The sequence below is a fragment of the Rhinolophus hipposideros genome (genome assembly GCF_964194185.1).
Source record: "Rhinolophus hipposideros genome assembly, chromosome: 4".
Classification (NCBI taxonomy): domain Eukaryota; kingdom Metazoa; phylum Chordata; class Mammalia; order Chiroptera; family Rhinolophidae; genus Rhinolophus; species Rhinolophus hipposideros.
Window position 1 is genome coordinate 85,554,264 of NC_138050.1, and position 13,087 is coordinate 85,567,350.

Sequence of the window (13,087 nt, forward strand, 5' to 3'; positions counted from 1 at the left end):
GCTAGTTAAAGAAGTATGAAATATATTTTATGAGAATTATGTTGACTAAAGATCTGCAAATTTATATTCTTTCTGTTAAAATAGTTTAAGGAGCCTTCAAAAAGCTACTATAAGTGTTGTGCTCAATATGTATTTTGCATGATTATATCAGTCTGTCCACTTTACCACTTCCATTCCATTCACCCTCAATCAGGAATTCTCACCCTTAATACTATGGATATTTGGAGCCAGATAATTCTTTGTTGGGGGTGAGGCTCTCATTCTTGTGCATTGTGGGGGGTTTGTCAGCATTATGAGCTTCTATCCTGTAGATGCCAGCTCCATTCTCACTCCAATATGACAACCGAAAAGTCTCCAGACATTGCCTAATATTCTTTGGGAATGGTAAAATATACTACCCCTAATTTCCATGAGAACCCCTACTCTAAACTAAGTTAATAACACCTCCTCTGGAGTGGGAAACTGCAAAAGCTAGTAATTGTTTTTCTCTGTACTTCTCTTTCCTCTGAAGGCCATTTGCTAAAGTGGCCAGAGCAATTTTTTTACAAATGCAAATAATGTCAGTCACCTTCAAGCACTTCTTTTTGCAATGAGAATACAATGCAGATTTTACTGAAAGGGACCTACTGAATATTGTTCCTGCCTACTCTTCATCTTTTCTCTAGAAGTCAGCCAAATTGCCCTTTAATCTATGTGTATGGATAGAGCAAGCTTGACCATTTCAATCCCTTTAAATGCGTTCTTTTCTTTGTCAGAGAGGCTATTTCCACCTGGATCTTTCTCATTATTCACACAGAGTTATTTATGATCCATCATATTTAAAATAGACCACCCTGCACTCTATCTCAAAGTACTTATTCTTGAAATTACATACGTTATTTTTTTGTCTCTTTTCATTAGTCTATGTGTTCAATAAATGTCGAGATTCTGTCTGCATCGTTCATTCTTATATCCCTGGGAAAGAAACAAATTCGATGTATCTACTGAGTAAATGTTGAATGAATTGCCCTTTCCAATTTAGTTATTCCTAATAATCTTTGACAATCTAAATGTGTTTTTTTTTCTAAATCCGTGTTTACAAAGTTATTATTATAGCACAGCATTAAAAAAAGAAAGTATTCCTCTGACTTAAATTCTAAATACACATGTCTATGGCATTAAACTCTTGGATATTCTAATTTTAAAGACTATGCAGTCATCTAGCATATGCAAAACAAACAAACACTAAAAACCTTAAATGTAAGAAGTCTCTAATTATTTTAATTTAAACCTTTTCTATAAATACCTTTATAACTTTTCTCCCCAATAATTTTATTTCTTTTCCACTTCAACTGGGAAACTTTTTCTTCTATAGCATAGATTCAATCATTGACATGTTGTTTGTGTACTTCATTATTTCCAATACAGACTTGAATGTTTGTATTTTAGTTTTCTTTACATAATACCCTTGTTTGACTCCTCCTTTCCTGTCTACTTCAGATACATCTTTTTTCAATTGCATGTCTTACCATCTTTTCTTTAAAATATCTTGCATCACCAAACGTATATTTTCTTAATGTTTTTGAGAGCACAGGTTACTTATTTCTCCCAAATAACACAAGTTGTAAAGTATACACTTTCTTTGCTTGAATAATAAACATGTTCTTATGTTAAGGAAAGACTGTTACCCATGATTTATTGTACTTTGTTTTGTTTTCCTATGTACCTATGTGATTTGTCATGTCACAGAACATTTAAGTGTCATAATTGTTCTCACTGTCAGTACGTTCAATAGTTCTCGAAAACCTACTCTCAAATATTTTGTTAGAAGTTTAATATCAATATCCATTATTAATTCAAAAATCTATTAGATGAGAAAAGAAAAGTGGAGCAGAATCATAGAAAGCCAAAGAAAATTGCTACCTGTCAATTTAGTTTCACTTTTGTATCTGGTAATGCTACTTTTCTTCAGCATAGTTTTAACTATCAAACTTTCTACTAGTACTTACTTCAATATTAAATAATATCTGTGCATATTCCTGCTATTTCCTTTTGTCTACAGTTAAGAAAAATCCAGAATTTTATTATCACTGCTGCTGTGGAAAACTATTGTGTATGAGTGAAAAGGTATTCAAATTATATGCACCTTATTGATTCCATAGTGATGGAGTGCTATATAAAAAGTGGTTTGGGCTGTTCTTCTAATAGCTTCCTAATTATACTAAGATCTGTCAAAAGAGGGAATTGAAACTTATTTCCAACTTTCCATCTGATCTCATCGACAAGTTATCTAAAAGAAATTTCTTGGAATTGTTTCTATCTGAATTAGATATATACCATTCCCCACTCCTCTCTTAATACATTTTAGAAATTCTGTTATACCTCTTAATAGCACTCATAGGGAATGCAATTTTTTTGTTAATATTGTCATTTTACTTGAGATATATGTGTGTGTATATATATATATATATATATATATATATCCATATGTGTTCACACACACACACACACACACACACACACACACACACCAGGGGTATCAAAAATGTATACACATTTTAAGAAAGGAAAAACTATTAAAACTGTAATACTCAATACATACTTGATAACAAAAGATGAATGCAAGTCACATTTGACTTCTGCAATTACAAGAGGTGCTCAAAATGGTGACTATCAGTGTCCAGACACTTCTGATTATGGTGAACTACTGCTTGAGCAACAATGATCAAAGTGTCCCCTTGTATACATTTTTTTTGGGGGATCCCCGGTATATTCATGGATAGTAAAACTTACAATAACAGGGAAAATATTCTCTTGGATGTTAACTTCTATAATTCCTATAGGAAAAGCATAAGCTTTTTATTGCTTGTTTTTTTTTTCTAATATTTATGTAGAAGTAACAGTCCATTAGTTTATTGGTAATTTTTTTCTTACCACTTACATTAATACTAATGGTTTATTCCTTGCATTCTTCAGAAAATAGGTATTTCATTGACTCAGCAAATTTGCTCAATAGGGATAAGATATATCCTCACCCTTTCATTATCTTATTAATTTGCTACATTGTTCTGTTAGGAGAATACATATACACACATACACACACTACATTAAAGTTACTTATGTTATGTTATTTACCTTATTCTAGATTTTTAAAAATTATCTAGCATTATCATTTTGTGACCCTTCCCTAATATTTTCCTTTGAAATATCTTAATATAGGTTTGTTTTGTTAAAAATCTTCTCCAAGATCAATCAGAAATAAATGGACTAAATAATATGTAAATATTTAATAGACAATGGTTTGCAAATTTTCACATGTTGTTATAACTGTATTGGCAATCCAATTTCTTGTAATGATTCTTTTAAATTGGCTATGCATGGAAATCATTATCCAGATTGTTTTTGTTGACCCTGTTTTTTGTTTTGTTTTAATTTTATTGGAGTGACAATCGTTAGTAAAATTACATAGATTTCAGGTGTACAATTCTGTATTACATCATTTATGTATTTTGTTTTGTTTTGGCCAGTTAGGATAGTTAACATCTTAAGAAATCCTGTTTTACTCTGATACCATTTTTCGTCCCAAATATCAGAGTGTGATAGCACTTAAAGTTTTTAATCTTGCAATTGGTTACATTTTAATTAAGTAGATTTTTCAAAATTTTAATCCTATTCTATGGAAATGTTTTAGAATTATTTGATATTTACTTAAATAATCTTTATCTTTAAAGCAAAATAATATATCCCTCATATGGGTGTAGGGACAGAGTCCCAAAAAGCGGTTTCCAGGCTCTCCGCCAGGCGTGGGGAGGTGCTGGCTCCACTAGTGAATGACCATCAACTGTGATTGGTTGGCCATCAGCTGTAACCGGTTAGCCAATTGGCTACTGATGTAACTGTGGGGCTGTGTTGATTGGTTGGTTGGTTGGGAGGCAGAGAAGTGAATGGCGGACTGTGGATCGTAGCTAATACTGCCCTGTGTCTCAACCGGCCTCCAGTGAGACTATAATGGTATGACTCCCCTACCTATGGCTCCATGGGTGTTCCTTTTTGGCCTAGCCTCATCCTGCGTTCTTATGTGGGGAGTGGGAGCTGAGACCCCGCAGGCCTTCCTGCATGACAATGGGTGTGGGGACAGAGCCCCAGAGAACAGTTTCCAGTTCTCTCAGCTTCATATAGAAAGGTGCTGGCTCAGGTAGTAAATGGCCATCAACTGTGATTGGATGGCCATCAGCTGTGGCTAGTTGGCCGTCAGCTGTAACCAGTGAGTCATTGGCCACTAATATAACTGCTGTGGCTACGCTAACAAAGAATGGGGGCTAGCAAGAAGGTGGTGGCTGAGCTAGCAAGTGGCAGAGTGAGGATTGCGGATCGTGTGGCTCCTGTTTCCTGTGTCTCCAACCCAGCCGCCAGTGAGAATATAGCAGTATGACTCCCCTACCTGTGGCTCCATGGGTGTTCCTTTTTGTCCTCACCTTGTCCTGCTTTCTTATGTGGGGAGTGGGAGCAGAGACCCCTGCAGACCACCTCACATGACAAATGGCACAGCGAGCAGGATCTCCTGCGTAACAATGGATATTCCCCTCCCCCCAAAAAAATGTATGATTTAATGCCCTCAAAATTCTGTGGTTTGATGACTCTCTACTAATGTGTTGATGCTTTTTCTGTTTTACTGAAAGCGAAACATAATCATTAGAAAGAGACATGTCACTTCAGACCCATAGAAAATTGTTTCAGCATCGCCCTTTGACACTTGTTTATTTTTTTTTCTCATCACTACTGATGTGTTTTTATCCCTCTTGTTTCATTCTCACATCTCACTAATGTGTCATCCTAACCTGACTATTGCTTATCTGAATATTATGGTGAATAATTCTCTCAATTAAGGCTTATAAACACAGTGAACATCCTTCTTGAGTTTAGATTATGTATGATACCATTCGTTGTGGGAAAACAAGAAATTGGTTTATGGCTTAAAATGAATGCATGTATTCTCATGAATATAAGAGCAAAATTCTGTCAATTTCATGAAACATTTTGGTCAGTCTTCTGATCAAAAGGCTTGAGCTACGTGGTAGATACATCATCTTCTGCCAGCACAGCCACAGGCTTACTTGATAAATAAAGGAAATGCAACAAAACAGTGAACAGACACTTTGATGTGGTGGTTGGTCATGTTAAACCTCAGATTCCTCCAATATCCTCACTAGAGTTTCTTTTTGTTCCTTCTTTGCTTTCTGCTTTAGCTTTTTTCTTTTAAACTTTACTTTGTAGCTGAAAGCTCTTCCTGGCTTATTTATCTTTATTTCCTAGATTAGCTTTTAAAACAGATACTAATACTGCCTAAGAACATTCATAAATAAGCTTGAATTTTCAAAAATGTATGCTATGGCCCCTAGAAAATCTGCAAAACAGATAAAAAACAACTGAGTCTGTTTCATGATTCACTATCCAAACCTAATTCACTCATTTTTTCAAAATCTCATGTAAACAATATTCACTGGACTGGCAATTTCTGCAAGTTGCAATTTAGGCAATTGCGCCCTGAATCTTATGCAGCTTGAAGTTTTCACAAGATCAGCGGTCAATGTCAGTTGTTTTCTCCAATATGTCCCAATATCCAGCATAATAACTCAAGCCTCAGGACCTGTCACTTGATCGGTGCCTTCCAAGTCCTTGCTTCTATTTTTGTATTCAAACTTTTGTATTATTTTTCTGAAAGATAGAATGCCACATTTTATAAGCTTTCATATGGTAAGCAATTTATATTAAAACTGTGTTATCTTAGATTTACCCATTTAAAAAAAAGAAGCTTCTTGTTTGTTGAGTCTTCCTTGGGGCTACTAATAGGCTTAAGAGATTTGTAATTACTTCCTGGGGAGGGGAATATATATATATATATATATATATATATATATATATATATATATATATATATATTTTTTTTTTTTTTTTTTTTCTGACTATCCCATTTGGTTTCTCTTCTCAGATTTTCATCTGATCTTTGGAGACATTTGAAGACTCTAGAGTGATAGCCTCATCAATCTGCATTCTTTAGATGTATAATGTTCCATGTAGCAAGATCAGTACTAACAGGATTCAGTTTATTGCATTGGAGAACAACAGTGTCTGGACATATTTAAAATACGTTATTGTTTTCTTTTACCTAAATAAGATCATTTATAATATTTCCATCATCCAAAGCCTAGTGTAATCTGTACCTTTCTACAAAGCCTTTTTTAATTCACCAATTTAAAACTAATCTTTCCTTCCTTTGTATTCCCAAGACATATGATTAATACTTTTCTCTGCCATTTGTCAAAATTTTATTTCAATGGAACTTAAGTACTTTTTTGACAAGTTCCATAAATCATCCTTTTTCAAAAACTGAAAGCCAGTTCTACATTAATTTTTGTTTTAAATTTATAAGCATATACTGACCATGATGACATATCAAAGAAAAAAAATCAAATCTGCCTTCAAAGAGTTTACATTATATTAAAGGGAAATAGAAAACAACAGAGGAAGGGAAAGCAGAATTGTAGTATGTGTGGATTGGGAGTTGGAAAGAAAACATGGAGGGATAAAGTATAGAAGTGATCATTTCTCTCAGGTTTTAGGTCATTGAACTCTACCATGTTTTATGATTAATTGACCCAGATTAATTTACATCTTTACAATTGAGAGGCTCCTTTAGGAAATATGGGCACATTCTAATAAAGGTACATGTGTTCTACCAAACTTCAACCCACCACCTTGCTTTCCAGCCATGTTATAATGTCAACAAGTCTCAGGCTGAGTTTGCCCCAGGTATCACTATTTCTTAGTAAGCAAGAACAAAAGCAGTCACACACGTTGTTGTAAGCTTACTGACATCCCACTTACTGCACCCTAAGGCTCTCCAATAAGCACCTCTCAGGAAAAGGTTCACTGAAGAACACATGCTGGGGTATCCTGATAGTAAAATCTATAGACAAGCCTTCTCTTGGGATCAGTTTCTAGAGTTTTCCATCAACTGGGAAACAAAGAATAACAACATTCTAGATCTAGGGAGTTGCTTAAAAGGTTTTATACTATGCTATGAACTTCTTATACTTTTATTATGAAAGGGAAGGGATGTCTGAACGTACCTTCTGGTAACAATATGTCAGTGAAAATTATAGTTACTGTCAAGTCTAATCAGCAAGACCTTCAAATATTTAGATAATGGTATTGGGAGCACGTTCTGTAGCCATTGCTGGAATATGCACTATGGAAAAATAAGACAGATATTAAATAATTTTACCTAGGATGCAGATTGTAAATAATGTTAAATTTCTGGGAGGAAGACAAAGTGGTATCAGGAAAGACTTTCTACTAGAGACACACCTGAATTGATTGATGATACATGAGTGAGAAATAACCTAGGTTTTGTAGCAAAAAGGTATTTAGGATAGAATGCACAATGGCACACAGGACTGGAAAATATCTAGTGCTGTGTCAGAAACACTAAGTGTCTCCTAATACTCATTCACTCATTTTCATGTGATAATATAAACACCAGTTGTTAGGTGGGTGAATGATGACCAAAAATAAGAACAACATTTTCCAGCACTTTATCAATTAGGCATTGCCATGTGACTAAGATCAGGCCAATGTCACATGTGAAGCGAGTTGTTCAATCTAAAAGATGAATTCTTAAAGGGAGAGAGTGTGCTCCTTATTCTACATGTCCTTCATTCTGCTGTTTGAACTGTGGTTGTGATAGTGAGGGCTACCTTAGGATATCAGGAAGAGGGGGTTTGTAGACAATTCTACAATGGGGTTTTAGCATTAGTGCACATTTTATGAGCAATAAGTACTGGCAACTTCTTTTTTTCATATAATCTTTTAAAGAATATTTTAAAATCAAACAGCTTTGGAAGGTACAGTGTCTTTCTTTGGGGTAGAGAAATTTACTCCTGATCAGAATAATAGTATCTCCCTTCAGAGCATAAGTTGGGCATATTTTTTGGCAGTGTCTTTTAAAGAATTAGCTTTTACTACACTCAGAGTTCCTCAGATGTGAAAAAAAAAAAAAAAAGAAAAGAAAAAAAAAAGCCCACTGAAGCATTTACCTGCATCTCTCTGTGTCATCCTGGTGGGACTTGGGAGCGGGGGCGAGGCAAGAAGAACAAATGTGAACATGAAGCTCGTGCTGCCTATTATGTTGTGAGTAGTAAAGTCATCTTTCTCCGACCTGGGAATCTTGTGTCTTTTTCCAGTATCTATGAAACTGCAGAAGGGTAATTTGTTAGCTTACAAGTAGGGTATAATTTTAGACTCTTCAGTTTGTGACAAAGGTTCGTACTCTACAGATGATATGGGAAACAGCCAGGGTCTCAACACCTGCAACGCTATTTACACACATTTAAACTCGTATCCTAACTAATACAGGATTTGTTTCCTGCAACTGATAATATTGTAGGTAGTAAAATCATAAACATGTGGCACTCACTTAGATGGGCACAGGGCACCTAGGTCTCAAAATACTGAGGCCTGGTCACTAAACTTTAGCTAAAACTTATCTTTAAGCTGAAGAAACACATAATTTAGGAAAAGTAGTAGGAGAGATTCAGATTCTTGTCATTCTCAGCAAATTCTAAAGAGGTTTCTTAAGTCAGGAATATTTCTGATCTCCTGCCAATTTGGGCATGCAAGGGATATATTGGTCAATATTCACAGCAAATTGAACTATGACCCTGATGATTTCAAACTGTTATTTTGCTGTCATTTTCTCATTGCTTCAGAATGAAACTCCAGCTGTATAGCACAGAATACAACCCCTTTCATTCTCAGTCTAATATTTTCATCTTGCCACCTGCATCTCTTCTTTCTCCTCCTTCACCACCACCCCTTCCATCAATATGACACACTGCCACTCTTTATTTATCACGTGCTATGACCCTTCGTGCCCCTTGTTTTTACTTATATTGCTTTCTCCCTATTTCTTCATCTTAGAAATGTCTACTCATCTTTCAACTCTGAGTTAAAATGCCACATTTCCTTTCTTGCTGTGAAGCTGTCAGCTGTCACTTCCTATGTTGTCAGTGCATTTACTTCTAGCATCAGATTCTTCTCTTCAGATTCTCAATGTCTGATTTGTCACTGTAGTAAAACAAAACAGGAAATCAATATAAACAATAATTAAATAGATTGTAAAGGGAGACTTGAGAAGATAACCTTTGGTAATTGTCCATGGAATTTTGTGAGTACGTTTTAGCATCTATTCTAACTGCTTCGAGTATGCTGTTTCTATCCCTTGGTTATTTTTTTAACTTTAATAATAGCTATAGTAATAGTTATTATTATTGCTATTTATTTTTACATTCTAGTTCTGAGTCACTTAGCAAATTTATCTTTCAAACTAAGTGGATTACAGACATTGTTGGTACATACATTCGTAAAGTGCATACTTTTCAAAACATGTTTACGTATTGAAATGCATCTATTAATTTTAACAATGGATCCATAAAGAAGTCAAAAAGGACACTATTTTATCTTTTCACAACTTACAATTTATTTTTCAAATATGGTTCTTGAGCAAAATTCAGAATATTTAGTCTTTTCAACTAGTTTTTCCCTGGTACTAATCAATAATTTATATTATATTATTAATATTACACTAACTTCATTATTAAGCAAATGAAAGAAAACACTGATAAACTTGATTAGGCTTTAGTAAATAATTTATAAAATAACAACTACCATATATCAAACATTTATTTTACAAAAGGAATATCAAATATTAGGTCATGTTTACCAAGGCATTATATAAAATTCTTTCTTGTATAATCCTATGTTACTGAACATTATTAGAGAAGGGTTGAGACAGAAGAGAGACTGAAAGAATAGTGGTTTGTAATATACATATACATATATATTTATGTATGAAATAAGGCAATAATATTGTAACTTGTGAACTTTGCAGGAACGTTTAATTTCCAAATAATTAGCTATACTAATAGGCTCAATATTTGAGTCCTATAATGTAATCAATGTGTTATATAAATTATCACTATTTTTAATATACATTTAGCTATGTATTCATATATTTTAACATTTTAATAATTTCATAAAGAGAAAATCCATGATATATGGTTGCACAGAAATAGTGTATTATCAGCAATGTTGACTTTATATATATCAATACTGTAATTTATCATTGTAATGTATATAAATAGAGCAGCTTGAAGTCAACAATTCTTTCTAAACAATAGGAAAAGGAGGGTGGTATTTTTATGTATTAACTATGTTTCAGGGACTGTGCCAAGTGCCTTATGTGAAGATATTTACCCAATAAATAAAATTCCTGCAAAAATATAGTTAACTTTTAATAATACCTCAAAATTATGGCATATGCAAACTTCCTTTGAGTTAAATCTCCAATTTAAATAAAACATAGAAATAAATGAAGTTCAGATTTATAAAGTGTTTAGGAAGATAAAGACTTCTGAGTGAATATTTATTTCACTTCTGGGTGCCTTTGCAAGCTAGGTTGTCTAATACTTGTCCCTTAAAATTCTCCTATTGGCTAATTTCAACATATTGCAAGTTTGAGAGCTAGCAAACAACATGTGAGTAATCAAGCAAATAGGCATTATATTCATAAAGGGCACCCTTGGGCAATCAGAAACATTTTATCACGGAGGCATTAAGACAAACACGAACAGTTAAAAAAAAATGTCTCCCGGATTTGAAATCAGTTTAAACAACATTATTTTAGTTATTAAAGGATATTAGAGCATGCATTTGTAAATCTAAGATCTGAATTATTTTATATGCTAAGTGATAAGGTCTTCTTGTGCATTAAGTTAGGAAATGTAAAGTATAGATTTAAATCTATTTACCAATATAATAATGTCCACTAGTAAGTAAAAAATTCCACAACATCTAATCTTATTCAAACATAAGCAAGTCATAGCACTCCTATACTCAAAATCATCTTAAGGCTTCCTGTTTCACTCAGGGTAAATGTCTACAAATACCTATCGGAGGTCAACCCTGTACCCTCACCTTTCACCTTACCTGACATACTACACTCAATTTCTGCTGCTGCCACTCTGGCTTCCTTACTGTTCCAAGACCTTTGTACTCAACTGTTCAGTCTTCCTCAAATCTTCTCAACTTAGATATTCCTGAACTTCCTCCAATCACTATACTCTATTTCAAAGTTTTGTGCGAACATCATCATATCTTAATGAGACCTTTTCTGACCATATATTTAAAATTATAAACATAACACCGTTCTACCAGTTGTGCTTCTGACCCCACTACAACATTTCCATACTTTCAAAGAAGTATATGATTTATGTTTATTTTATCTATGTCTACAGCACTTAGCACTTTCTACAGACATATATAACATATATTTTATATATATATATATATATATATATATATATATATATATATATATATATATATATAAAACATATATTTCTTTTTTGTATGTTTTGTCTACTCACTCCTGCAGAATTGAATGCGAGGTTTGTTTCCTGTTTTGTTCATGGGTATAGTCAGAAAACTTTGGACAGTTTGTGGTACATACTCAGCATTCGAAGATATATGTTGAACGAGTGACTAAATAAATGCAACTCTGTCCTTTACAGTGATGAAATTTTGATGCCTATGATCAAACAGACAAGATCTATTTTATTAGGAATAGACAATGTATTTCTCATTATTTAAATATCATTTATGTTGTAGTACTTATTTTCTTGGGTTCATAGCATACTTTTCACTAATGAAATAATTAGCAAAAAGACTTTCAACTGAGTTTCAGTGATAGTCAATCAAACATCACTGCACACTTTTTCCCGTAAAGTCTTGTTTATCTATGTAGCACGCTAGCTACAGTATATGCACAGATTAAGAAAGTGGGTGTTATGACAATATTTGTTTGGATTATTCCACTTATTTGGCATTCTGAACTGTGGGGACAGAACACTAGGAATAGGCAAGATATATTTGCGAATGCAAATCAAATGCTGATCAAGTAAGATAATCAATTTTCTTTTGATTATGATCATTTTCAAAGAATACTAGAGGTAAATACATCTTATTCTATATTTTAAATAACCATTCCTCAACTTTTATTAGAATGATATGTTAACATGATTTCATTATGTTAGATCTGACGTTCTAGAAATAATAGAAGATAGAATATTGTAGTTGTTTTAATTTCACCTGGTATACTGCATAGTAGAATGACGGGAACTCCAGGCTTATGTAATCATTTATAGAGTAACTTTAGCAAAGATTTCCAAGTGGAGAAAGTATTTCAAATACAGTGAGGCTCAGTGATTAACATTTATTTTTCAAAGGACTTTTCCTTTTCTACACTTTGTCATTCAGACTGTAGTATTAAATCATGTTTTCCCAATTGTGTTTTTAGGTTGTATTCAGTCGGAGGTCGTGATGGAAGTTCTTGTTTGAGTTCAATGGAGTATTATGATCCTCATACAAATAAGTGGAACATGTGTGCTCCGATGTGTAAAAGAAGAGGGGGTGTTGGAGTGGCCACATGCGATGGCTTTCTTTATGCAGTAGGAGGTCATGATGCTCCTGCTTCAAATCACTGTTCCCGGCTACTAGATTATGTAGAAAGGTAAGACCACAAGGGAGCTGCCATAGTGAAAGACACAGTACAGTTACACTGGTGCCTAATTCAAGTGAATTTATTTATTTTTATTTATTTATTTTTTTTGTGGAAAGCACTTCAGAGAAAAATGCAGACAGCAACTTGAAAGCTAATCAGTTACCTTACAAAAATGATTGAAATGTTGTAATCTAAGACTTTTATTGTACAACATCTCACAGGCATTTGACATTAAAACAAAGAAACAAACAATCCCCCCTAAACAAACAAATAAACAAACAAAAATCTTCCTGGCACAAACAGGGAGATGAAGCAGATGACCCTAACCTTTCCTATCCATTTCTATTTCTATCTCTGCTTTCAGTGATTCATTCCTAAACATGAAAGATAAACGTAGAACCAAAGTAGCTTCTTCTGCTAAGGTTGAATGGCTTTGCCAGTCTGCAAACTGCCTTAATTTTTTTTTTTTTTCATACTATAGCTTAGTCC

The 13,087-nt window shown here is 33.7% G+C and overlaps 1 protein-coding gene across 1 annotated transcript in view; it reads left to right on the forward strand.

Moving 5' to 3' along the window:
- Positions 1-13,087, forward strand: part of KLHL1 (kelch like family member 1) — a 301,195-nt gene that overhangs the window by 266,216 nt on the left and 21,892 nt on the right. The window contains exon 9 of the mRNA XM_081045752.1: positions 12,395-12,607. Within this exon, the coding sequence (XP_080901878.1) occupies positions 12,395-12,607 (213 nt within the window). The remainder of the gene's footprint in view (positions 1-12,394; positions 12,608-13,087) is intronic.